At 45.7% G+C, this 26,334-nt stretch overlaps 3 protein-coding genes across 4 annotated transcripts in view; 1 reads left to right on the top strand and 2 right to left on the bottom strand.

Moving 5' to 3' along the window:
• The window catches only part of PIAS1 (protein inhibitor of activated STAT, 1), a 42,132-nt gene extending 34,967 nt beyond the window's left edge, over positions 1-7,165 (top strand). Inside the window, exons 11-13 of one of the 2 annotated variants that reach the window (XM_009321444.1) lie at positions 1,027-1,169; positions 1,501-1,538; positions 3,246-7,165. In XM_009321444.1, the coding sequence (XP_009319719.1) occupies positions 1,027-1,169; positions 1,501-1,538; positions 3,246-3,281 (217 nt within the window). In that variant the 3' untranslated portion in view covers positions 3,282-7,165. Of the gene's footprint in view, positions 1-1,026; positions 1,170-1,500; positions 1,539-3,045 lie in introns of both variants that reach the window. The other variant, XM_009321443.1, reaches the window with a different exon arrangement.
• A 2,814-nt stretch (positions 7,166-9,979) lies between these two features.
• CALML4 (calmodulin-like 4) lies at positions 9,980-16,498 on the bottom strand. Its single transcript, XM_009321518.1, has 4 exons — positions 16,459-16,498; positions 14,767-14,907; positions 13,911-14,099; positions 9,980-10,077 (listed from the first exon to the last, which is right to left on the bottom strand). Exons 1-4 carry the CDS (start codon positions 16,496-16,498, stop codon positions 9,980-9,982), a joined length of 468 nt encoding a protein of 155 aa, XP_009319793.1.
• Positions 16,499-18,280: 1,782 nt separating this feature from the next.
• Positions 18,281-26,040, bottom strand: CLN6 (ceroid-lipofuscinosis, neuronal 6, late infantile, variant). The gene is made up of 7 exons (XM_009321517.1): positions 25,967-26,040; positions 25,319-25,433; positions 24,448-24,546; positions 22,083-22,271; positions 21,914-21,969; positions 20,303-20,425; positions 18,281-19,075 (listed from the first exon to the last, which is right to left on the bottom strand). The coding sequence occupies exons 1-7, from the start codon at positions 26,038-26,040 to the stop codon at positions 18,787-18,789; spliced, it is 945 nt and encodes a 314-aa protein (XP_009319792.1). The 3' UTR covers positions 18,281-18,786.
• Positions 26,041-26,334: the final 294 nt, after the last annotated feature.

The raw sequence follows: 26,334 nt of genomic DNA, 5'->3' as shown, positions 1-26,334 counted from the left end.
CAGGGGGGTTGGACTAGATGACCTTTAGAGGTCCCTTCCAACCCAAACTATTTATGATTCTACGATTCATATTTGTGAAAATGAGTATAAAATGGTGCAAAATATTGTGGCTTAGAAGTATTTTTTTCAGATTTGGAAATGTTTTTCTTCCATAGGGAAGTATGAAAGCAGCAACATACAGAGAGAGAGCAATGAGAAACATGGATGTGCTCTAGGAGTGTGTGGGTTTTGCTGGTGATTACGGCCAGTAGCATAGTAATAAAGAATGCCAGAATAACCTGATTACACCTAAGTAGCCAAGCTGTTAATAGCACCCTGTTTACATAAACAGCGATGAAAACTGAGGCTAAACCGAAAGGATCCTGTTGTTGAACTGATTACTACTCCAGTGGTGTAAATGACTCAGTGATCACGTAAAACTCCTCAAGACCTTTTTGGCTGTCTTCCATTGCTTGTAATTACCTTGCAGAGCGTATCTGTTATGTTGTTATGCATATTTGTAGCTTTTTGGGGGGTTCAATACACCTTTAGGATTGTCTTGTCCTGGCTTAGGAGTATTTGTAGTGTATTTGTAGCAGATATTCCAATACCATTTATAGTGAGTCATCAGTTTCTACTGTTTGAGACTGAACTTTACTTTGCTTTTAATTTTGCTAGACTTCAACTGTTTGGGCTGCAGTCTGGCTTGGACTGAATTAACTTTTCTGATAAAATGACATTGTGAGAAGAAAGTTTGGGGAACATTTGATGCTCATGTTTTCCTCCTCTCCCTTTCACAGTCCTTACAAGACTCATTGAGGTGCTGTAGCATCTTGATCCTTTCCAGTGAAGCTTTGAAATTTAGTAGTGGAGTTGTTGCACACCTGTCACAAAGTTCAGAATGCATATTGAGAGGTTGACTTTGTGTTAAATTTGAAAATAGGTATACCCTGCATGGGACAGCAATAGAAATCTTCAAATGCTGTTCTTTTTGTATTAAAGCCAAGACTATATTTTACGCTTGTAACAAGTCTTTGTTTCTTCCAGCATTTTAAATTTACCCCATCAAGCATCTCCTGTGTCAAGAACACCAAGCCTTCCTGCTGTTGACACCAGCTACATCAATACATCACTTATCCAAGACTACAGGCATCCATTCCATATGACACCTATGCCTTATGACTTGCAAGGTGAGCTTCTGGCTGCTCGTAGCTATAAGTACGGCTCTCCAAGCAATAATAACTACTGTAAAAGGATTTAAATATGCAGTCATTTGACAATCCATTAGTGAAAAATATTATTTTGCATCCACAGAGGATGAGATGGTATTAAAAAAAAAAAATAAAATTTAGGTTAATATCTTGAGGTTTTAAAAGGCTGATGTTTTGCAAGCTCCGGTAGTGAAGAGAATCTGAAGTGTCATCAGTATTATGCTGGGTTTATTTCAAAATAAATGGTGGAAAAATGGGGAGGTGCTTGTTTGTTTTGAGAAGCTTAATTGTTTTCTTTGCCTTTTTACAGGTTTAGATTTCTTCCCTTTCCTGTCAGGAGACAATCAGGTAAGTCAAGGAGAATCAAGTCACATGGCAGATACTCTTTTCTGAGAAGGACTTGCCAGCATGGATGTATAGGCAAGGAAGGAACAGATGTATGATGTAGGTGTAAATGCAGGCAGGCTGCAGCTTTATTTTACACATGTAGAAACTGTGACCAAACATAAGCATTGTCTCAATAGGGGTGTAGGATAAGGCATAGCAAAAGATAAACATTTTGGTTTCCAAGGGTTAAGCTCAGTCAGCCACTGTTGTGTATTGTATTGTGGAATGGCCCTCGGCCATAGCTTGAAGGTCCACCAACCACCTCCTTAGTTTTTCAGACCTGAGGTCTGACTTTTGGCCATCTGACAGTCTGGGCCAAAAGTCTTGACAGTCCTCTACACAATTTGGAGAGTCGGGGCAGCTCTGTTTTTTCTGAGGCTGTGTGCCTGTTCATACCATGTTTGCCACCTTTCTGTAAGTGCTTACTGAAATGGGCAAGATTGGTGCTGGCTCCTCCAGTTTTGGAAACTAAGCAGGTCATTCTCAAAAGGAGTCTGGGTTGGCAAGTCCTCCTACTTGATCGCTTGTCTTCCTGTGTCTCCAAGAAAAGAAGGGGGCTGGGGTGGTTCACCTGCCCTTTGTCCCTTCATGTCTGTTCTGCAATCTCAAGTAGGAGAATTGCACTAAATGTAGAGGGATACTTTCATATCATAATTAAGAACATAAACTGCGCTGTAGAATTTGGGTTCGCTGTAGAATTTTGGGCTATCTTGATATTCAGTAAAACATAGATACGAGAATTATTCTGAAACAAGTAGTGCAGAAGTCTGATGCTGTACTGATATGGCATAATTATACCAGTGCATAAATTTTGGGGAACAAGGCTGAATAGCCTGCATGGATGTTTCATCATAGTGGAAAGAAATACCAAGAGCAAAATTACCCTACAGAGATTGTATTTAAAATCTGATTCTTGATAGCTTTAAAGTTCTTGCATTTCAGGGGCTGCCCAGCAGAGAGTGTAACTTGGGACAGCCCTTGCTGCCACCTAATGGGACTAAGCGTGCTATTTCTAAATGCATTTTTACAGAAGTATGCTTTCCTCCACCAACAGTGATTAGCGCGTAGTTTCACCAGCTGTGGTTGGTCTGTGACTTTTGAGTGGAGGAGAGGGATGGCAAAATGTTTCTTTGAATTTGGGGGGATTTTTCCACCAAGGAATTTTTTGAAGAGGTAAAAGAGTGCTGTTTCTTACTGTTTTGGGTGTCTTGCGATACTGTTACCTTTCTAGTGTTTGCTCTTACTAATACTAGTATTTCCAATTTCTTTTGGCTTCAGAAATCAGGGGCTGCAGAGGTAAAAGTTCACTGCATCGGTCCACTTACCTTACAGGAAGGTTGAGTAGACGAGCTGGTGTGAAATCCAGAAGCTGTCAGAGCATTAGCTTACACATACCTTCTTTTGTGCTGGTCTGAATCAAAACTATGGTGTCTGAAATGTAACTTGAAAATGTTGTTTTTCCCCCCAGCATTACAACACATCCCTTCTTGCCGCTGCAGCTGCGGCAGTTTCTGCATCAGATGATCAAGAACTCTTACACTCTCGTTTTTTCCCATACACTTCATCTCAGATGTTTCTCGATCAGCTAAATGCAGGAGGAAGCAGTTCTCTGCCAGCCACAAATGGTAGCAATAGTGGCAGTAACAGCAGTCTTGTTTCCTCCAACAGCCTGCGAGAGAATCATGGTCATCCAGTTGCAAGTAGGAGCGGCACGGACACGGCGTCTATCTTTGGTATCATACCAGACATTATTTCATTGGACTGATTTTTGGAGCAAATGAACTCGTCAGAGGAAATCTTTGTGCTTGGTTTTACTTTATGTTAGAAACATAGACGAGTTTTTTTCCTTTTTTAGGGAAAAAAATTTATGTGTACAGAGAACAAAAGTATATTTTCAGTTTTACTTTTGTATATAAACCTAAGATGGCCTCGCTGGTAAAAATAAGGAAAAAAAAAACCACAAAACAAACAAAAAATAACAAAAACAAGGAGCTTCGGTTCATTTTTATGGATGTTGAAGATTTTACACCTGTGCATTTGTCACGTAAGTTACTTTTTTTCCCCATAGTTTGGACCCAAATGGCATTATTTTCTCCACAGTAACATAAACAAGAAAGGAGCTGAACTTTTAAAGTTTTTTTTTTCTCCTCTTGGAGACATTTACCTTTGGTGGAATCTAATTCCCCATCCCATATTTAGAGCAGATTTTATTATGCTTAAAGTAGAATAAACCCTACCCAAACTGTTCCACAGCATCCCCTCTTGTTTGCAGGACATAGCCTTTCAGAAGTGGGTTTGGTTTTTTGGGATTTTTTTGTCATTTCTGGTTCTGTGTGACCCTCTATTCAGATGATTTTTTTTTTTAATTCCATGCTTTAATCAAGCATGTTGCAAGCTCATTAGTGCACCAATTATTCTTGAGGGCCAGACTCAATAAAATTTCAGGCTGAGGATTTACTTGGCTGTGCTTATGTGGGACAAGACAGAGAATTTTTATAGAATCTAGCCCTGAATAAAGCGTTGACACATTGGACTGTAGGGTTTTGTTTCTAAGAACTTACTATGAAATCATTTAAAAATAACGTAAGATCCTAATCAGCAAAATATTAAGCATGTGTCAGTTTTAAATTTGTGGAACTGCTTGTGCTTTAAAGTTAGCCATGCGTGTATAAATGGCCTATTGAATTGAGGCCTATCTTATTCTGTCTGGAGAAACCTACTTTTAGCTGCAGTAGATCAAATTTCTGCTTAAAAGTGAACTTGTCAACAAAAGGAAGAAAATACAAATACCAACACACTATTGCATGGTTTGTGCAGCTGATAATGGTCTTGGTACACTGTCTTCTGCGTTCACGTTCATCAAAATTAATATTAAATGTTCAATGTGAGTCTCTTAAACCAAAAACCAACCCAATTAAAAAGCCCCACCCTGTAGCCCGTGTACTCAAACATATTGCTACCTATTGAAGTCTCTTAGGGTAGCAGGTTTCAAAATTCAGTTTTCTCTTTTTGGACATGTAATTGTTTTGATTTCCCTGATTTTTCAGTACGCTTATGTTGGAACTTTGAGCCATACTTACTTCCTGGTTTCTTTTCTCTCTCTCTTTTTTTTTTTAAGTTCTGTATGACATAGGAAAATCTTTTTTTAGAACTGGTGGGTCATTTGGGCTGATCCATTCTTATTAAAGAGTGAAATGTGTAAATAGCTGGAATGCAGTTTTTCAGGAGATTCTTTAAGAGAAGGGGGAGAGAAGGAGGTGATTCTCTTGTGTCCCAAAGTCCATGTCAGAGAGAGTAAATATTTCCTCTGATGTGAAAAATATTTTTATAACTGGTTGAAAGTGCAGGTAACAAGTTTATCAGGAAGAGAGAGTAAGGAATACTAAAATTAGCAGATTCTTGTCTGAATTTTTAATGTCCAAAACTGTTGATTGCAGCTAGTTGCTTTGAGCATTGACAAGGGCCACCTTTTGCCTATGAAGTTGTCTCAAAATCTTGCATTGATTAAAAAAGAAAAAAAAAAGAAAAAAAGGAAAAAAGAAAAAAAAATCTTTAATCCAAGTAGCATTAGGTATTGCTGTATGATCAGTCGTATGGTTATTTGAAAGGTTCACATTATGTGGCATCAAAATCGTTTTTAGTGTTTTTACAGCATCCCTCTGCCACTAAATAGTTGACTTGAATTTTGAAAACAAATGTTTGTGTTTATATGTATATGTGTGTGTATATATGTATTTATAGATCTGTGTGTGTGAGTTAAAAGTGAGTTAAATAGTTTTTCCCATGCATGTGTATTTCATACATATCTGGCTGATATATATATTTCACCATACACCAATTTTATAATTTATTAAATGTCAGTTAAAAAATAAATAAAAGGATAGAAAATGGGAAATACTTATTTTTTAAACTCAGTCTGATTTTGAAGTGATTAAACCTACACTAGGAATATATCTCATACATTTTAGTCATGAATACTAACCTGGTAACTTCAGAGCATATGCTTTGCTATAATACCGTTTGTAAATCTGGAGTACGACTGCCATCAGTGTAACTGGGAGCGTGTGTGTCCCCAGCTTCTGAAACACCTAAGAGAAATTCGGGAGAGCTTGTGGCTGTTTTACCGACGATTGTGGCAGCATTTCCATTGACTGTATTGTTAAAGATGACCTGAAGAGCAGCTTATGTCACTTTTGACAATGGTATTAAAATCTTGTTAATTCAGATACAAAATTAAATGTGGTGAGTGTGTGGCAACACAGAATCTGGCATCTTTATGCCTGTCTTAGCTTTTGGAAAGTGAGGTCAGCTGATGACGTCTTCCATTTCCTCACAAGTTACCCTGAAGGGAAGGAAGGCCGTTCAGTTCACCGCTGTCATTTTTTAACCTCATTGCTCTACAAAGAAGGGACAGAAGTGTTCTGAAGTCCTCCTTTGTGGTATTAATCCCATATGCTTTGTGAGTATTTGTTTCATGCTAGGGTGTTCTTTATAGTTGATAATTCTCTGTGCCTCTGACCACAGTTAACATTGCTTGGTAGAAGTCTCAGTCTGAGTTCTCGACAAGTTCCCTGCAAATGTCACTCCAAAACTCAATCTCCATTAGTTCGCATATTATCAAAGATGCAGTAAAGCAACCCAGGGTGGCCTGGCTTGCGGTACTGCTCCGTTCGCTGCAGATTGCGGAGTTTCTGTGATCCTTTGACTAGTGGTCTCTTGTCCTCAAATTCTTCCACTGGAGGAGTGGGGTGTGCGCACATGTGCACGTGTGTCTGTGTTACGTATAGTGCTGTGTGTGTTTATGTGCATACACACACGGATATGAGTACGTGGCTGTTTGAATAGCAGGGTGGAAGTGGCTTTGAATCGCTCTTGAGGGCGTTACTGATGCATCCTTTAGAAGATGAAAAACTGCGCTGAACTATAACCTATGCCGTGCGTTGAAAACTTTGTAGCACTTCCATAAGGATAGACCTGACAGCAATTCCAGGCTTGCCCCTTCCTCTCCATGGCAAGGATTCAATAAGCCTTTCAAGGGCAGGATGACTGATAGATTCTCATTGGACTCTCTTGGACCTGCCTCCCAATGCAGAGCTAAGGACTGTGAGGAGAACATTTTGAAAATTAATTCTTCGTTGCAGTTTAACACTTCAGGGTTTTAAGCACATTTTTAATAGAAAGGACTTTGTTTTGTCAGTATAACTGTTTTTTTCTTTCTTTCTTTCTTTCTTTTACTTTTTAACAGAGCTTAGATTTCTAACAAGGGAAAATTGCTGGTGGTCCCCGAAAGTGCTGCTGTTAATTGTTTTAATTAACAAAGGGAAAAATGTATATAAGCAGAATATTAAAAATACCATTAATTCCATGAATTTAAATCTGTCATTCATTGCCTTAAAACTTTCTCTTAGTTTCCATATGGCATGCCAAACCAGTAAATGGCTTTTAAAAATGTATAGTAGACCGATGTCAGTTTGTATAAAAGTACCAAGTGAAAATATTTATTATATGCATTGGAAAAAAAAAATGGTTTACCTATTGAATGTTACCTGTTTATGTAGAAATCTTTAGATGTAATAAAAAGCATTCAGTTATGTTGTGTTTCCTGAGGGGGGAAAAAAAAATGGGGGGGCAGGGTGTTTTCTGTGAACTCAAGAGTTGCGAAGGTCCTTTTGAACAGGAAAGCTTTGCTTCTGAATGTTTCGTGGCATGGAGCGTCTCACACTTTTCTCTCCAAGCTCTAACAATGCTGCTTTGTTTTGTGAGTGTGTGTGTGAAGCGCAGTTCCTTTTTGCTAGCTTTTATTTGGGTAATGTTTACCCACCCAGAGAGGGTAGTAACCGCCTGTTATGATACAGATGCATTCTGGAGTAATCCAAAGTGATTTTGAGCTGATCAATCCCCATGACGTACAAGCTTTTGTATTGTCTGCAGCTGAAAGGATTTGTTAATCAACTGTTCTGGTCAATAGGGAAGAATTAAGCTGTGTATTGGATCATTTGTAATTTGGCTATTGATGCATATTGGAAACAAATGCTTCTAAATGAACTCCTTGTTCCATAAGCTAATTATGCTCAAAGCAACCGAGGCTTTTGCTTGCCTTCATCGCTGGTACTGCTGTAGCAAAGGTCTGGAACAGCTCCGGTGGGCAGAAACCGAACTCCATGCTGTGGGCAGACCTCCAAAAGGCACTAGTGCTCAAAGGCTCAGCATCAAGGTAGGTGGGTTTTTGTCCAAACATTGAAATTAACTGTGAACAGTGGGAAGAGAGTTACAAAGGAAATCCTGTCTTTTGCTGTTATTTGGAACCTGTTCTTGGTTTTTTCTAGTGAATCCTATCTCTCTTTCACTGTATCATGTTTTTCTGGATTGTTATCTGAGCGTAGAGCTGCTTGTAACTCTCTAATTTTCAGAGAAACAAGGGTTTTTTTGTTTTGTTTTCTATCTGTAGGAAGAGCTAATATAAGAATTGAGGGATAAGGTAGACAGGTATAACAAGGTATGTCAGTTTTACATTGAGCGGTTTATTTCCCCTTGAAGCATGATCCTTTGCTGTTCAGAGGGCCTTTGGTTAGTATCTTGGCATGTCAGGATCCAAGTCTGAGCTTACTGGGTTAGTCTGGGACTGCTGTCTTGTGAGAACCGCAGGCGCTGTAGCTTGGCTCTGAATCAGGGGAGGCTGGGCACAAAACTGCCATTTGTCTGAAAGATACATGCTGGATCCGCTTGCATTTCTTGTGTAGCATTCAGCACATCATTTAATCTTTTGTGCTTTTTTACATAATATTCCACAAGAATAATCCCTACCTTACCCTTCTAGAGACACTGTTACTGGTTTGGAAGGTTTAAGATTGGCTCATGCTTTGTTTCTTCAGTTTCTAACCAAGTTTGTGCTAGTTACAGTCCCGGCTGATTCCAAGTGTTGCAGTGATGTGTGATGGTTTTGGTGGTAGCCTTAGTCTGCGGTGTTGAGGCTGCGCTCAGTGCCTCAGTAGGGGATGAATGCATCGTATCTGCAATGGCTGTAATGATTTTACTGCTCGTCATTTCACAAATTGAGCAAAGAGCGAGTTAGTTGCTTCGGTGATAAAGATTCAGAATTAAAAAAAGGAAGGAGAGGCACGGGTGGAAGGAGGGGAAGCTGAAGGGGGAGGGGAAGGGGGCTCCCGTGGGTAGAAGCTGCAGCAGACCCGGCAGGAGCGTGTGTTCTTCCAGCGTACTTCACAGGTTGCTGCTTGTGCTGTGACTGTGCAAAGATGGTCTCTGCAAATTTCCAGTTGACTCCAGAGAGAATCTGCTGTATATTGATTTCATAGCAGTCTGAGGACCTCAGCTAAGGCTGCCAAGATGTAGGTGGGTAAGATCAATAACGACTGCTCTGGGTCACGTTGGTTTTAAGCAGCCTAGAGAGATGGGGTGTTTTTTTCCTGTTGTAGAGAAGCTGAATTTTCATGGCCCCTGTTTTTCCCTGCCAGGCTGTCTCTAAGAGTATGTTCTGGGCAGCTAGCCCAGAACTTGGTGACAGATACATTTACCAAGCACAGCATTTTCAGTGTGTTGCCTCAGAATGCAGGGGCAGCTTAACTGCACAGAGACTTGACGTTGCAAGATACTGCACCTTAATAAATAATGTGACAGAAGCACAACAATACAGAGATCTTGTATGTTGGAGGAGCGAAAGATGGGGAGGAATGAGACAGTGATCATAGACCATTCCTGTGCTTGGAGACTGGGAGTTGTCCTCTGCAGCCGGTGAGCATCACTGACTGGGGGAGTTGGGACAATTGCCGGCTGCCTGTCTCCTGTCGCTCTGGATAGTCCACAGGGACGCGGTCACCCCCCAAGTGGGGCTGTTAACTTGACAACTTCGTGACAGGGGAACATCTGGTTGGGAGTTACCGGATCATACCATGGATCCAAGGAATACCGGGGAGCTGTGCATAGCTACACTACATTTACCACCATCATGACATAATCAAGCTTCCCGAGGAATCTGCTTCTACATAAAGAACTGTGTCTGGGCACGGGTGCGTGGAAACAGCGAATGGTTATGGGTGTTGCTGACTTCTTGGAACACAGTCACTGTGAGACCTTAACTACAAGTTATCATTTATGCTGCAATCTGTAGACTTAAAGGCATTTTTAAAATAAGAGTTGTTTTTTTTAAGCATGACACATGTTACACAAGGGAATGTTATATTCAGTTTATTTAAATAACAGCTCATATTTTGTGACAACATTTCTCCAGAAATGGGGTGGGAACCTGGGTAAGTGTAAGCACTATTATGACGTCAAAATAAGGATTTTTAAAGGCAAATGATGATTCCTGAGTCCAAGTAGTAACTAGGAAAAATTGAAGTAAAAAAAGTTTCAGGTCCTGCTCTTATCAAATCTTGTTTTGAACTTTAGTAGTCGACTGTAGGAAGACAAATGATGCGGACAAATTCTTCGTATTTTATTGTTCCATTTGGTCCAACTTTGGCTTTTTTTAGCAGGTCATCAACTGAAAGAAAGTGAAAGAAAATGTAAGTTTGAGTGGCATATATTAGGGATGTTGTGATCTTCAAAAGAAGAGCAATGCAGGATTTGGGTTTTCAAATAATTTTTGTTAGAAGTAATAACTTCTGGAATCAGTTGGAGGTGCCATTCAGATTGTAGTTTTAAACTAGCATCAGTTAGTGCTTTGATTTTTGATTTCAATGTCTAACTTTCTGGAGTAGAGATGTCCATCTCTTTGAGTTCCACATAGAAAAAATCCACAAACTCAATCCAAACCAGCTTTTAATTGCTCTTGGTGTAGGAGTGGCTTATTTGGCTTGAATAGCCAACCTGTCCCTATTCAATTTAGACAAAACTAGGCGCTCATGCAGATTATGTGCCCAACTTTAAGTAGATTTGTGTGACGCTTGTTAATATCGGTGGGCCTTTAGTGTTTGAAAGCGAAGAATACCTTCTCAGCTGGGGCTCTAAGGCTCTCGCTGAAAATACTTCTAAAGAAATGGTAACCGTGCAGTTGGCACCTGCTTTTCATTCTAGCTTTGGCAATGCCTTGGCAGTGACAGCAGTTATCTAACTTAAAATGTTCTCTTCTGTACAGGCTAAACCATTAAAAGGTATTTTTTCCTGTCAAATAATGGCAATAAAATAGAAGTACGTAAGAAATGACACATAGAAAAGTAATGTTAAATGTTGCTGAATGAAGCTGCTACTGGGAATTAGATGCCATATTCCTTTGGATAAGAGGAGGCGAATTCCCTTGCTTGTTTACTTTACCCATAACATATAGTGGGTGGGTGCTAAAACAAACATCAGAGAATCCCAGCAGCTTTTATTTGATCATGTTTTGGGCAGCAATTTCCTTCAATAAGGTGTCTAATAAAAGTCCAGAAGAGGCTTTTGCTTGCTGATGTTGAGGAGCAACTTGTGTTGTTCACAAGTGTGTTGCCATTTTTCTTTGGGCCAGCAGCGTGTGAACAGGATCGTGGCAGGCACTTTGTCAGAGAGGAAGCTGTTGGGTTGTGGACCTGCATTTCTTGTTTGATATTTTGTTAGCAGGACACCTTCTAGGTGTTTAGAGCCTGTTGATAGACCTTTGAAACAGATGGATTATACATGGCCATGCGCTGATTACGAGTCCTCCATAATCTCATGCCAGTGTGGGCTGGAGTCACCTGGCTGGGGCAGTGCTCGAGTGCTCTCCCTTTCTGAAATGGTGAGGGCAGGTCGGCGGAGGCTGGTCTGCGTTTTCACTCGTGAGCTACTTGGCTGAGGTTACCAGAACGGCTGTTCAGGCTGAACAAGCTGTGGTTGTTTAAATAAGACTCCGAGTACTCGTACCGGAGCACAGAATAATAGCTTTGCAGTTGCCAGTTGTGAAATCCAGGGGGAAGGTCATGGGAGGAGGGGAGGTTTAGGGGGGAAAAAAGCTGTTTTACTGTAAATAGTTGCGGAAGGTCTCTATGAGCAGCATAACCTGTTTCCTCTCACTGCTGTTCATGCGGGTACAGGATGAGACACTGTTTTCCCCTCTGCCCCTCTGTTTGCAGTCAGGTATCAGTGTATATAAAGGGGGCAAGCGCAGCCCCCGTGGAAGCTGCTGCTGGCAGGATCTGGTTGCGGTGTGGGGTAAATGAGGGGCTATTGTGAGAACTGCTGTTACTGTAAGGTAAGTAACAGTTCTTTCTTTCCAGGACATCTAATCCTTTTTTCAGAAAGAATACCCTGATGGTAATCAAATGCTTATAAGGACGTAAATTCAAAAAATAATTCTTTCCAGAACATTTAAAATAACACAGAAGAAAAATGTGTCGGTTCTCATTTGGTAAAAGTACATTAAATTAAAATGAAGTTAAAGCTTTTTTGGAGCCACTGTAAATGAAGGTACGTACCAGTAGTTACGGAACAATCGCAGATGCTAATGAAATTGAGTCTGTTCGGCATAAAATATTTATAGCAGCTTAGCGAGCTGGAGTTCAGTGTGTCAAGCCAAAGGGGGAATTTCTTGTTGAGAAGAAGCATCGCTTGCTACATTAGGATCTATAGTGCCTTGTTACAAGTTGGCGTATGGGCTGTCCATCTACTCACAAAGTAATGGGGAATCCCCCTGCACTCCCCAAATCTTCTTTATATAACAGCAGTTCTTGCTAGGATGCCTTTAATTAGGGTTAATGTCTCCATGTCCTCACTGTTTGGCTCTCATAATAGCTCTGAAAGTGTTTTCAGATGTAAATAGCTGCATAAACTATTATTCCAGTTAAACAACTGAAGAAAACACTCAGAAGACGTGCGTTGTTGGTGTATCACTTGTGAAGCTGGTGATGGCGACTGGACTGACCAACCTTGCTCTGATTTAAATCTAAATTCTACTTTAGCATTAGAAAGGACAGTTCTTGTACCCCTGAGGAGCCTAATGGGGTCTGTACAAACCCCATAACCCTGAAAAAACTCACTCCTTGCTTGTATCAAACCATTGATGGGTTTTTCTACTTGCTCTCTGCCAAAGATGGAGCATTAATGTGCAAGCTCCAGAGCTCAGTCTCTGCAGTGGGGTCGGAGGGGTGAGAGCTCTGCGAGAGCTGGAGAAGAAGCCACAGGTGACGTGGTTTGGAGCAAGGAGGGGACAGGACACCCCGTCGCCAGGGCTGACAGGCAGAGGGGTGTGCAGGGCGCTGCCCTGCCTTCCTGCAGGCCTGGGCCCCCTCCTGCAGCCTGGGAAAGCTGGAAAAGTGGGGCATGCATTTAAAAAGTTTATATAAATACATAAAATGCCTAGGGCAAAATCAGCTGTGTAAAAGGTTTTGATAATTTTCAGCTTCCTGGAAATTCCCTGCTATCGTGCCCCTTGGAGGCAAACTTCTGACAAACCGGACGGTTTTTTTCTTTTTTTAAAAAGAATCTTAATTAAAAAGTCCCCCTCTCTCTTCCAAATTGTGCTGGCCACAGAGCTCACCGCAGCAGCACTTTTGGGGAAACTGCCAGTGTCCTGTGTGCTCCTTACAGCATCCCTGTGGCTGGGGGGACGGGCAGGCAAACTTCTGACAAACCGGACGGTTTTTTTCTTTTTTTAAAAAGAATCTTAATTAAAAAGTCCCCCTCTCTCTTCCAAATTGTGCTGGCCACAGAGCTCACCGCAGCAGCACTTTTGGGGAAACTGCCAGTGTCCTGTGTGCTCCTTACAGCATCCCTGCGGCTGGGGGGACGGGCGCTCTCCCAGGGCCCTTTGTGGGACAGATGCTCGCTTTATAAATACAGCGAAGCATCTCAGGGTGAAAAATCGTCATTCAGGAAACAAGGAAGGGAAAAGGTGTCTCTGTTAACGGGCAGCCGGCTTACCTCTTCTGCAAGGCACAGAATCTCTGCTTAGCGATCGTGGTGCGCGTGAAGGCTGACAACAGCGAGGGGAGCTCACCATCACGTGTCTAATTAGCCGCAGGGAGCTGACGTTGCTACTGTGCTCTGCTCGGCTCTGGGAGCGCTCCCCACTCTGTGTGCGTGTCTGGGCTCAGCTGGGGGCTCTGGTTTACATGGGCAAAGTATTTTAAACGAAGGCACAAGCTCATCGTATGGCTGTGGCAAGGAAGAGACTGGTGCTGGTGGAGTGGACCTGGGGACACGATGGCAAGGCACGATGCCCTGGTGCACTGCACGTATCGGGCGTGATGGTGGGACATCCTTTCTCCCCCCAACAAGGGGAGCACCAGCGTGATCTCCTGCTGGCACAGGTCCTTCCTGGCTTCCCAGCTGGAAGCGCCTGATCCCAGATTTGACTACAGAGGAAAATTAGGAAGGAAATAAGAAGATGGGGAGCATTTGATACATCTTTGAGTTGCAAAATACCTTCTTCCTCGGAAAGCTTTTCTCCTAGTCTTGTAAGTTTGGCTCTCAGCTCCGAAACAGTGATAATGCCTCTCTTCTGCCTGTCTATCATGGACAAGGCCGTGAGGATTTCACTCTCGGGTTCCTCTTGCTTCATTTGCCTGTACATCATATTCAGGAAAGTGGAGAAATCCAGCTCTGCGTTTCTGTCTGGAAAAATAAGAGCAGATTCTTTAGGAATGGCTCAGTTTTGTAGTCTGGATCCAGACCTAAGCATCCTGCTCTGCTCCCCCCTAGTTCCCCTTCCTGGGGCACCTTTTCTTTTTTGCCTGACTCTGGTCTGGACCAGGGTGGACCACTGCTGGGGGCTCTCTCCTGGCCCGAAGACCCATTTATAGCTTTGCTAGACTTGTGCTCTGAAACCTCGTATCCAGAATTTTTAATCCAGCCCACTTTATCTCATGATTCTTCTTTGGTCTGGCTGTGCTTTGAATTTATTCATACATATCTGCAGATTAATATCTTTCTGTGCTCTTCTACCTCTGCTGGTTGGACTGGACGGTTTCCCAGCCTCAAAATCCGTAATCAATATGTATGCCTCCCGCTGCTATTGAAGCTTTTCTTTTTTAATGGCACTATTTTAATCTGTGTGCTGGATTGACTTTGTTCACTATCTAGCACATCAGACCAGGTTTTGGTGACTGCTCTTGGTTATGCTGCATTGCCTGGGCTGTTTCACCTGAGAGTGAGTATTACTTACTGGGCTCCAGGCAGCCTCCTTGTCTTTGCATGTAGTCTCCTGACCACAGAAAAGCTGAATTTCTCCAACTGTAATCCAGTGTGTTTTATTCACGTGCTACCGCTGCACTTTGCTTACCGATCTTGTGCAAGTGCAGGTGTCTCTGCACCTCTCCTGGTGTTGGGCTGGCTCCCAGGCACCGCATCACTGTCATCAGGTCGGAGGCTTTTATCTTGCCTTTTTGTTTCTTGTCGTACAGGGAAAAACATTCCTTGAACTCTAATTAAAAACCAAAACTCTGTTATGCCATGTAAGATTACATTGATCTACCAGTGATGTTTCTTCTCCCGTTGCCCGGTTGGGCGGTGTTGGTAGGGTTCCAGCGGGGATATTGTGTCTGGTTCGGGGTGTCTCGTTTCAAGGAAAGATGATGGACAGTGGGGGAGGACCCGGGGTAAAGTGCCAAGGGCAATTAAAGTCCAGGCTTGTGAATAGTTGAGCTAATTGGGGTCCTTCAGCCTAATTAAACAAGTCTGAAATTGGAGTCAGGCTTCCAAATATGTAGAATACTGTTAAAAAGTACTTTTCTCTGCCTTCATGGGCGGTAGGAGAGGATGCTAAAGGAATGAGCCTTAAGGAGCGATGGAGGATGCTGGTTTGGTCCCTGCCATGGTCTGTGCAGGGTCTGGCACTTGCCCCTGCCTCGGCCTGCCAGCGGCTGGATTTTAGTAAAAGACAAAAGAACTGATAATGTCGCATTTGACAGTCTAAGTGCTGCCAGCTGCCTGAGTCTAGCAGAGGAGAGCCTCTGCCTGTCCTGCTGCCATCCACTGCAGCGTCTCCCCTCCCTCGCTTCTCCTCGCAGTCCTCGCCTGCCTGCTCGCCCTCTACCCTTCCCCCTCAAACACTGGCTTTGCAGTTTTCAAATAAATAAATAAGGGTTGCAGCTGACCTAGATAAGGCTGCCATCTCTCATCCTCCCTTCCCATTCTGCTCCCAGCGCAGTGGCAGGCTCCGCTCTTTGTCACACTCAACGCTAATGGGCAAGTTGTGCTGCATAGGGACAGTCCTGTCTGCAGAGCAGCCCGGGAAATAAAAATCAGCCTATTTTGGTGTGATCATCCTCCACCCCCCTCCTCATCCTCTCTGTCCCTAGACCTTATTGCAGGCGTAAGTGCAGGGTGCCCCCATGGGTGCTGTGGCCTCCCCCTCCCCTGGCTGCCTCCTCCCCTGCAGCAGTCCTGCAGAGCTGCTGAGCCCAAGGGCACTGCAGATTAACAGATTTCCAATAATACTCTTATTTCAGCTTTCTTCTGCCGTTCTTGTAGCAAACCCTTCCTTGTTCCCATCTGAGGCAGGGGTCCCCTTTACCAGGGAGAGCCCCGGTGCCTCACAACGAGGATTTGTACCTCCTGCACCTTCTCCTTCTTCCTCTTCCTCCTTCACCTTCGCTCCCATCATACACGAAGCCTTGCCAGGCTCCAGTACTGCAAATTGTCACCTGAAATTTCTCCTGGTCCCTGCTAGCTCAGCCAGGGCTGTGTTTATGGGGCTGGGCAGTCGCTGCTTAACTGCCAGTCTTGGTGCGACCCAGTGTGTGGCTCTGCAGGTGGTTTTGGCTCCCTGCCGGTGCCTAGTGCTGTTTTAACGAAATCAGGGAGGTTTCTCTGCTTTCAGAGGGAGCAGATCCCCTTGAGAGCTGGGAGGAGGGCAAGTGGGGGAGCACAAGCCCAGACTGAGACCCTTTTGGGGGAAATGCTGTTAGCTATAAATTTGTTAAGCTGATCTTGCTAATAATAAGAAACAAAAAAAGAACAAAACTGTACATACCGTTAATTTGATCCTGAGACAGAAATTTTGCCTGTAGCATGAAGCGGGGAAGGAGAGAGACAAGAAAAATAATAAAGCAGCTTTAAAATCTGGATGGGGGGAGCAGGGGGAGCAGTTTTGTATCAGCCGAAACGCTTCACTCACCATTATTTTGGGGGCCCTCCTTGTGCTTTACGCTGGCTGTCGGGATCAGAGGTGTCTGCTGCTACTTTTTCTATTCGATTAAGGGCTAAAGTCCGCCAGCCCAGGGTGGAGTGCGGCCGGGCTGTAATAAATACCCCGCTGCTATGGCTACGAGACCTGATCCCTGCCGGGGCTGGATCCTGCTGCCAGCACGGCTCCTGTTCACGCGCTGTGGGCAGAAGGGCTCTCCCCAGCCTGCCTGAAGCCTTGGGACTCCGGACGGGACCCCATCAGCGATGCTGTCAGGAGGAGTTGGGGGAGAGCTTCCCTTGGTCAGGGTTTAAGGATGTTTGGGGTCGGATTGGATCGAGATGAGCTGGTTGAGCACAAAAGGTTTGACAATCTCAAATAGCTGCACACCTCGCACCAAGCTTAGCTGCTGGGAAACAAATACAGCCTTGATATCTACTGAGGCCACTGGGGAAGGGTGTTGGGGGGATTTACAGCTTTGCAGTTCACTGCTGGAGGGGCTTTGCTGGTGGGCAGGAGGAGTTAATTCGGGCTTTGCGTGTCCTGGCTGAGCTCGGTGCAGGGTGTTGGGCATCGCTGGCAATGTTGCTGTGCCCTGCTCGGTGGGTTTGCAGGGGAAGGGGGGTTTAGATGTGCCCGCTGCAAACATGGAGGAGCTGGGACATTGCAGACAGGCTGAGAGGAGAAGGCATTTTTGAGATGGTTTAAAAAGCTCCCCATTGCCTGAGTTTTTATTTATTAGCATTTATTTAGCTAATCTGCTTGGGAGCAAACAGCCTCCAGGACTGCCAAGTCTTGTTGCAGCCCTCGACAGGAACTCAGAAGAGCGATGCCGAGGAAATGATGCTGAGGGAGCAAGTATTATACATGCATCTACAATTTTGTCCCATCCTGTCTCCTACAAAAAGAGCTGAGCCAGCAGCTCAGCTGGGCGCTCCTGGGTGCGGGACAGGTGATGCTCTGCCTCTCCGGATCTGCCGGTGCTTGAAGTATCCCAAAAAGAAACTCAGCGGCTGTGCAGGCAGGGCTAGCACATGTGCGGGGGGACGAAGTACCTGATGCCAGGCTGTGGTGGAGATCCAGACCCAAGAACAAAATATTTAGTGGCCATAGTGACGACTATAGCATGGACCGGACCCTTCCCAGGGTAGACCCTGCTCTGTTACAATGACACGTTCAGGGTCCTTAAATCTCATGGCTTAAAGATTCTCCCTTCAAAGAACAGAGCTGCTTCAGGAAGCAACATGAGTCACTCAGCTTTTACCAAGTGTTTTTATTCAGTATGTTTCACTAATAGCTTTTTTTCTTCTCTCACTGGGATTCTGTCACACAGGACTCTAATACGAATTTTATAGAACATAGACCATCACAGGGATGCAGCTGGAGTTGCAGCTCAACTCCATCACCTGAAGCTGGAGAAGTGGTGAGCGGGAGCAGAAGCCACCGGTGGTGTAGACCCCACGCGAGTGGTGCCGAGGCTGGAGCTCACCCCCCCGATGCTTTTTTCAGGCTGCCTTCATGGGGAATTGGCCCTTCTGCCTCCTCCGCCAGCCAGGCCCTTCTTGCATCGCCCCTGCGCTCAGCAGCAAGGGCTTAAACCCAGTGCTGATGGCCGGGACCCTGGGAGGGCTCCCCGGGGAGGCATGGCCGAGCAGAGCCATCGAGCAGATAAAGGTAGGGCGTGTTTCATCAGCTGGGAGGAATGGATACATCTCTCTCTGCCAAGACACAGGGCGGGCGAGAGTGCTTCGACTTCCTGGCAAACTGCTCCCGCTAAAGGCTGGGATGCTCTCTGGGGCGGTGATGGTGGTGTGTGGATTCACCAGTGGCAGGGACCACTGTGGGGCTGGGATGCTGCGCCCCTGCTCCGATACGGGAGGGAGTTGGTGCTGTCCCCGTAAGCACCCAAAAAAGTCCAGTGTGGAACTGCGTTGTGCAATTGCGAGGGTGGGCCGGTGCAAAGCCAGGGGAGACACCCCTGCCACGACCCTGGCTTTAAAGTGTTAAGTCACAAAGACTATGTTTCCCTTTTGTTCGAACACCCCCTCCCTAGCTAGGTCTAGTTAACATACGATAAGTCTTCCAGCTAATATTGGTCAGGAATTTATTTGAAATACATCTACATTAGAAAAACTAGATTTTTTTTTCCTTCAAATCACTCTAAAATATCAAAACCTATAAACTTTCTTTTGCTGCATGGAGGTTGTTCATGTGCAGGGTGTAAAATGCCCACGGCTCGGGGATATAGATCACACCAGGGTACTTCTTCCTGAGAATTTTGTCATCCCACAGCCAAACCACCCAAACAGCAATGAGGACCAGCGTTATGATGAAGGAGTAGAAGAGAAAAAGCCCATTGCTGTCCAGGACCAGTCCTTTGCGTTTCTGGTGCATCACTAAAGCCATCATGGCAAAGAAAGTGAAAATGTAGAGGATGAAAATCTGACCCTCCGTCACGAGATACCTACAAAGCAAAAACACCCGTTAGTGCCCCCCAGGAGAAAGCACTGAGCAACCCCCAGCACTTCCAGCTTTACCTGGGGTGAACGTCTCCCCCTTCTCCTGCTCTACATCCAGACAAACGAAGTTGTGCTGCTTTCTACTGCCAGCTTTTAAGCTGTGATTTGTTTTCATGTTTCTTATCAGTAATTTAACAACTGAGCTATAGGCTTCATTAAGAGAACGGGTAAAGAAATGTGTGCCCAGTATGGGATATCAAAGGTGCTGGGCTCGGTTTGTGAATGGGATGCTTAAAGGCAGAACCAAAGCCAGACTCTGGCTCCCACCTGTGGATGTTGTGCTCATTTAGTCCAAAAATCCACTGTGCTGTGTCTGGCAGTGGCCAGCCCTGAATGGGTGTTAGCTGGGGGAAGGAGAAATTACACTCCCTGGTTCTTAAATCGCTAGCACATGAACTGCAGAGATTCACACTGATATATTTAAAGGAAGTGCAGTGGGGTAACTGGGAACTGACCAAATCTTCCTGATGATTTTGACTATCAAAAATTAATTTACTGTATAAAAACAGTCTCAGCAGGGGGCAAAGCCACGGGCAAGAGAACATCATCTCTGAAGATGAATGAAAAGTTGTTTGGCTGCCATCAGGGAAACCATTTGGGAAGATGAGGCTAATGAAAATGGGAAATAAATAAGACCTCTCTCAAAAGGCTATTTGGACCCACAGGGCGAGCTGAGGAGGCAGCATCTGAGCATCACAAAGGCAGCCTGGATGTGTAAAATCCCTGGACAACTGGTGAGAGCATCCCTATTGCCACCAACAACCTGAGAGCAGGGGGATGCGCTGCAGGCACCGGGTGACCATCCCAAAATCGTCGAGGAACTGTCTAACAGCGCAGTGAACGGCAGCCTTTGAAGGGGGGCAGACAGCAAGTACCACGGAGGCTGGAAGCTGGAGCTCCAGCAATAACGGTATGACTGACAGTGTGGTTGAAGAAACACCCCAAGCAGGGGCAGGAGTGCTGATGAGTGACCCTGAAGTTGTCCCAACTTGCAAAGGCTAAAGCAGCTGCAAATTTCAACCAGATTTGATTTGATTTTCCAGACCTGCAGAGCAGAAGCTGCAAGTTCTGCCCTGGGGAATGGAGAGCTGCTGCCTGCGGTACTCCCTAGGGTTGCCTGTGACACTCCCTCTTCGTCCCTCGCCCACCCAGAGCAGACAGAAGCCACTTACCAGTAATAAAGGCTACTGGGCCCCATCAGAAGCAAGGCAGGCACTGGCATCCTGCTCTCCTCTTCAACAGGCGTGAAGCAGCCGGTGAAATATATAAACAGTATCAGGAAAAAAGGGATGTACCTGCAAACAGGAACAACACACTGATCGGTGATGTGACCTTGGAAAGTGTTTAAACCCCCGCCAAATCCAAGCCATGCACATAGGCCATTCCTATGCTGAGCCCGTGAATTAATTTGGTGAAAGAGCAGAAGCGGAGGCCACCCAGCCTGCTCCGGCCACACGTACTCGGGCAGGTGAAGCAGTGGGTAACTGGGATACAGAGTCCTGCTCCGTGGGGTCCCTCGGTGCTAGTCAGGGCATCGCCTCTCTGCCAGCGTCACAGCTCTTGCTACGAGATTACCGCTGTGTCCATATGGCAGATGAAGGGCTGGCGGTGCCTGGTGCAGGGCTATTGTATGTCCTGGCTGCACCGAGTGCTCCTGCAGATAATGAGACTTCTGGGGCTCTCGCAGGAAAAGCCCAAGTTCGCTGATTAGGTCAAACGCTGGGCTCAAGTGCTTCGTCAAACAATTGCATTTGTTACACTCCCAGACTCTAAGAGGCTGTTTAAGAGCGTTGTGTTGTGTTCAAAGCTGAACTGCAGGAAAGCAGGATGTGGACCAGGATTTCAACAACCTAACAGAGCCCTTTTTTATTTAAAAGAATAGGATTTGCTTGCTTCAGAGCACTCAAGGAACAGCAAATAAACCGGGAAAGCCTGATGGGGGAGAGATTTCTGTCCACGCTCAGAGAGGTCTCAGGATTATCTGGCAGCGGATAAAGGGCCAGACGGTCCTTTCTGGGGTCATTGGCGCAGGCAGAGCAGCAGGACACGTCTGCAGCACTGGGTGCTGCTCACGCGTGTGCGAGGGTGCAGATGAGACCTGCCGCAGCCTGCGGGCACTACCAACATTACCTGCCCCTGGGTCAGCAAGTGCAGCCACGCTGGATGAAGCACACTATCCAGCTGGAACAAGCATTTCTAGGGTCAGCTTGGGGTGATGACAGCGCTGAAATCAGACCCTAACAGAGCTCCCTGGACCACCGTGACCAAATGTCTCTGTTACTGGGTGGCACTGATGTGGCTACGCAAGCAAAACTTCCCTCTCACCGGGGGGTGTGTGTCACTAAACAGATGCACAGTAAAGGAGGGGAGTGAGCAAAGGGCTAGAGAGACCAGGCAGAGTCAGGTTGTTTCGGGGTCAACTTCCAGAGGAGCAAAAATGTGGGTGGTGACAGCCAAGGAGTCTGCGGAGCCCCTAGACCTACGCTGTAACTTGTTTCTTCACCTGGGTATCCTGTGGAAGGTGGCCGAGCTGTTCCTCTGGCCCCGACAGCTGTCAAACAACTGTCACATCCTAGAAATATCACTGAGAGACAAAACTAGGGGGAACGGGTGATTTTCCAAGGAAGAGATCCACTGTAATCACACTGGCTGTGAGAACATTATCCCCGGCCAGCTCTCATCAGCTGCGTTTTATTTTTTTACATATTAAGCTATCATGAGATCAGATCTGCCCTTCCTTGCATTACGTTCTGAGGCCGCTAGATAGACTGTAAATTGCTTACCACATTGAATGACCTAAATATTCATCGTAGTAGTACAGCAGCTCAAAGGAATCAATCTGCAATGCAACGAAAAGAGATTTAAAAGGGCAGAGGAAACAGGATGCTATTAAATAAGAATAAGCAATTAATTATTTTTTTTAAGTGCTTGTATAAAACACAGCCTCTTTACCAGTGTCTCTGGCTTCAGGTTCTTGATGATGGGATTCTCTCTTACAGACAGATGGTGCTGGTAGCCACTGAAAATCAGGCGATGGTTTACAGAGTCTCCGACCAAGTGGATGCTGGCTCCCATGACAAACATGATGATGCTGACGTAGACCATTGATCTCGGTAAGGTCTTGGGGGATCTCTCGATGAGCTAAAAACACAGAAACATGTTGAACAGCGAGGAGGTACCAGCAGAGACATGCGACAAGTTCTGCCCTCTCTGACTTTACGGTGCTTTGCAAAAATCATCTAAACCCGAGCAGGGGCTTGCAGAAAGCTGCAGGTTGTGCTGCCGTAGCGGGTGTGAGCTGCTGCCTGCGATGGCTGGCACCCTGCCAGGGAAAACAGGCATCCCCCTGGCGAAAGCGGTGCGACTGCACCAGAACAAACTTCCCTGATTGCAGCTGCTTTCCTAAACGCATCCCAGACACGTTTCCACTAGCCTATGTGGCTTTCAGGTTTGAGTACACACTTTATCCCTGTTTACAACAATAAAACCACATTTTTTGCCCTTGTTAAACCTTTCTGCAAAGCAGCACCCTTAACCTGAGTCAATGCTTAGACCGAATCAGTGATCACTGTACTTCCAATACAGTACTCAAAGCAATTTCTTCACCAGATGTGATCAAAACCGATTAATGAGTAACAAAAAGGCAGCTGCTTTCTCTAGTTCCTCTGCTGAGCGGATCTGCAAGGCTGGCTGTGCCCTCCAGTGGCAGGGAGAGCCTCCAGCAGCACTCCAGCTGAGCATACGCACTTCACTCCCCTGACTAAGAGACACTTGCTCCTTTATAATTCTCCGCTGGATGATTTTCGGAGGACTCTTGTTGAACTGTTTGGGTTTTTTTTTTTTTCTTTCTTCCTAATGGACTCGGACTCACCTCTCTCTCTATTTGCTTCTGAAGAGGAAGCTGCATTTAAACCCGTATCTAGAAATACCTAATTACCAGCAAAACCGGTTGAGGCAACCTTTTGAACACCAGCTTTAGTGATGAGCTCTCCCTGTACCATCTCGTGGTCTGCTTAGGTCTGGGTGGAGGCAGGCACGTGAGGCTGGCGGGGAGCCTGGTGCTTCTCTCCAGAAAGGAGGTCCCCGCTCAGCTTGCAAAGCGGGGAAGACCTTGAAAGACGTAAATCCTAGCTCAAGCTGTTCAGGCTTTGGGTGGGACGCCAGGCTGGCCTCAGGAACGATGGGTCAGGGGGGGACGCATCAGCCCAGCCCAAGGATCAGCTGGGGCCACCTCTGCCTCCCATCTCCCTGCTGCCAAATCAGCTTTGCAGCCCTTCACAAACAATGAAAAGCTTCTTATTTGTATTTAATTTTGAGGCTTAACTTTCCCTTTCTCTGTAACTGCTGTATGAACGTCAGAGGAGTCAGAGAGGACGAGGAGAGCAAAAGGTCCAGGAAAACTCTTGTCTGATGGAAAAGGACGGTGGGACGTGTCCTTCGAGGGAACACTGGGCAAAAGAAATGTACCCTGAATAACAAATGCATTTTTTCTGTGCTGCCAGGGAGGTCCAAGACAGCAAATTTTCATCTGATGAGTACCCAGCCTACAGAAATCAGCTGTGTCAGACTGTGGTGGGTCAGACCGAACTTCAGAGCTTTCATATCCCCCAAAGGACCGGATCCCGAATATTCCTTTTTGGCCACACCGGCATTTAAAATCTCCCAGACAGACTCATTAGAGAGGGAATCATTTACATAATTCAATTTCTAGCTAATGAAGGTTAAAATATATTTATAATTGCTTTCTTGTATCTTCTGGCTGCTAAGTATTTAATATAAGAAGATTTCTAATGATACAACAGTCTTTAACCTCATAAATGGTTTACACGATCCAGTGGCTGGCAGTTGAAGCAAGATAAATTCAAGCTAAAGATACAATTCTAATGTCGAAGAGCAAATGTAATTAAGCTCTGAACAATTTAGAAAATCTGCTGTAGCTCCAGCTGTCTCATAAGGTCTTTTAAGTCACGGACGGATGTTGTCTTAAAAATACGCTTTGGCTCAGCCAGGGAGAAGGGCTCTGACTCCTCCTGAATCTGGAGTTCCCAGGGGAAGCCATTTGCTTTGTATATGCAGGAAATTGAGTTGTATTAAGATAGTCACTGCCTTGCTCTTTAGAAGGTGGCATCACAAATTCTTTCTGGAGGGGCAAACCTCTAACGTACAGTAGGGCCGGCTCACTTGCAGGAGTTTGTGAATAACCAACATTTGTTCAACAAGTTCCTAACAAACTCTTAGCCTTTACAAAACATTGTTTGCCCTTTTTTTACAACCGGTAATATTAAAAAAAGTGTAACACCTGCACCCCAAGGTTTACCTTTAGCAGAAGAAATGGTGTGATAACATTGTAAGCCATGTGGAAATAATCTCCAGCACTCGGTTTGTTTAGAGGAAACCACTCCAAAGGTAGGATTATCTGAGGAGGGGGGAAAAAGGCACATCAGTATATCCTCGCCACCCAGCTCACGCTTACAGCCCTGTCACTGGCTGAAAGACAGGGAGAGAGAAAATCCTTGCTTTGGACTGCTGCTGCTTGCTAATTGTCAGCTTGACTTCATGTAGCTGTTAGTAACGAAGTTGGGCAGCTCTTCTTGCAGTAAGCATCCCTAAAAGTGCAATCTGGAAGCGGGTGCTAAACGCACAGCGTATTTACATCTCAGCTGTTCAACTCCTGCAGTGCTGCCCAAAGCCGATGCTGTGAAGTTGTGTGGCCAAGCGAGCGAGAAAGGCATTCGGGAGTCCTGCAGCAGTAGATCTCCGTGAACGCTCTGCCCTGTGCAGATGCCAGCAGTAAAAAAATTACTTTTGAGGGTAATGGCCACTTCTGCCCTGCATTATTTGGAGAGCAGAAGTCCCAAGCTCCAGAGATACAGGCAAGGTATGGGGAAGGGCAGTAGGAACCTCTCCAGATAACTTTTGTTATGAAAACATAAAGTTGTGGGATAGATGACATGGAACAAGTTTCCCAGATACCTTCCCCGTGACTGGAGCAACACGCTTGGTACCAGTTACTCACACAAGTACATCGCAGCGGTTCTCATTGCAGGGACAGCTCCTCAAGGGCGTCCCTTTGGTGTAGAAAACAGCCCATGGGTCTACAGAGGACCACAACAGCTCTGCCCCCCTGTCCTCCACCCTAAATAAGCCGACTGCAGGCAAAGCAGCAGGCCTGCCTCTGCCACACTCACCATTGCAATGGGACGCCCAAAGTCCAGCACCCAGTTCTGCAGTGTGAAGTAGAACCACAGATCAAAATGAAACGGGGAGGTCTTGAAGGTGTCCTCGTTCTTGACCGCTCCATGCCTAGAGATGACAGAAGTGACAGTGTCAGCCTTAAGTCGTATAACAGGTTTCCGAGGAGGCAGGGAGCAGACTCCAGGTCTGCATCCCCACCCAAAACCTGTGCTTCCCTGGCTGCTGGCATGTCTCTGAGCTTTGGGGTCTGTGGAATAACAACAAAGTTGAGAGGCCAAAGAGAGGAGGCGGCAGTACTGAAAGGCAAAGCGCTGTTAATAAAAACTGGCACATCCCCATAAGAAGGCTCTTCCTGGCCGAGAAGTAAGCACAAAAGCAGGATGAAATGCTTAAGTGCTGAATTAAGTGCAACTATTTTTAACTTTTGCATGACAAAGCAAAATTCAACTCCCATGGCACTTCTGAATGCTAAAAATGCATCGATGCCTGGTGGTACTCAAGCACAGGGATGCTCTGGACGCACTATCACCTTCATCTTCCACTCTGAAGACCCTCCTCCTCTGCCCCTGCGGAGCAAGGCCTGATCCAACCCGGCCGAAGTCTTTGCAACAAATAACCCTGCAGCACCACCGGACCTTCACCTCCCTGTGGGAAAAGTGGATGAATGGCTCTCCTGTGGTGCCGAGACCAGAATGGCGTCAGCCGGATCAGCCATGAGCTTGCACTACCTGAGCCCACAGTCCAAACCCGATGGATGGAGGAAGAGGATGGTGGTACCCTGGGCAAGTCGGGGTGCCCTGGATGAGCCCGGAGAGCTGCGGCTCCCTGGAAGAGGCTGTCAAACCCTGAACCAGCTGGGGTAACCCAGGATGCCCTGGACAAGGCTGTGGTGCCGTGGCCAAGCAGGGGAACCCTACAGGAGGCTGGGGGACCCCAACCCTCCGGGATACCCTGGACAACCGCAGCATGCTGGATGGGGTGGGGTACCCCGGATGGGGCTGGGGGGCAC

Source organism: Pygoscelis adeliae, unplaced genomic scaffold (genome assembly GCF_000699105.1).
Source record: "Pygoscelis adeliae isolate BGI_AS28 unplaced genomic scaffold, ASM69910v1 Scaffold13, whole genome shotgun sequence".
Classification (NCBI taxonomy): domain Eukaryota; kingdom Metazoa; phylum Chordata; class Aves; order Sphenisciformes; family Spheniscidae; genus Pygoscelis; species Pygoscelis adeliae.
The sequence above is the reverse complement of the archived record's forward strand: the minus strand, read 5'-3'. Positions and strand labels throughout refer to the sequence as shown.

What these genes read in the sequence shown, in the direction of transcription:
- CALML4 (XM_009321518.1), bottom strand. Translation starts at nt 16,498, where the DNA reads ATGCTACAGGCAAAATTTCTGTCTCAGGATCAAATTAACG. An exon ending in GTCTCAGGATCAAATTAACG is followed by an intron (nt 14,908 to 16,458) that starts GTATGTACAGTT and finishes GTTTTTAATTAG; the next exon opens with AGTTCAAGGAATGTTTTTCC. An exon ending in CCTGCACTTGCACAAGATCG is followed by an intron (nt 14,100 to 14,766) that starts GTAAGCAAAGTG and finishes TTATTTTTCCAG; the next exon opens with ACAGAAACGCAGAGCTGGAT.
- CLN6 (XM_009321517.1), bottom strand. Translation starts at nt 26,040, where the DNA reads ATGGCTGATCCGGCTGACGCCATTCTGGTCTCGGCACCACAGGAGAGC. An exon ending in ACCTGAAGCCAGAGACACTG is followed by an intron (nt 21,970 to 22,082) that starts GTAAAGAGGCTG and finishes GTTGCATTGCAG; the next exon opens with ATTGATTCCTTTGAGCTGCT. An exon ending in TATTTAGGTCATTCAATGTG is followed by an intron (nt 20,426 to 21,913) that starts GTAAGCAATTTA and finishes TCCTGTTTGCAG; the next exon opens with GTACATCCCTTTTTTCCTGA.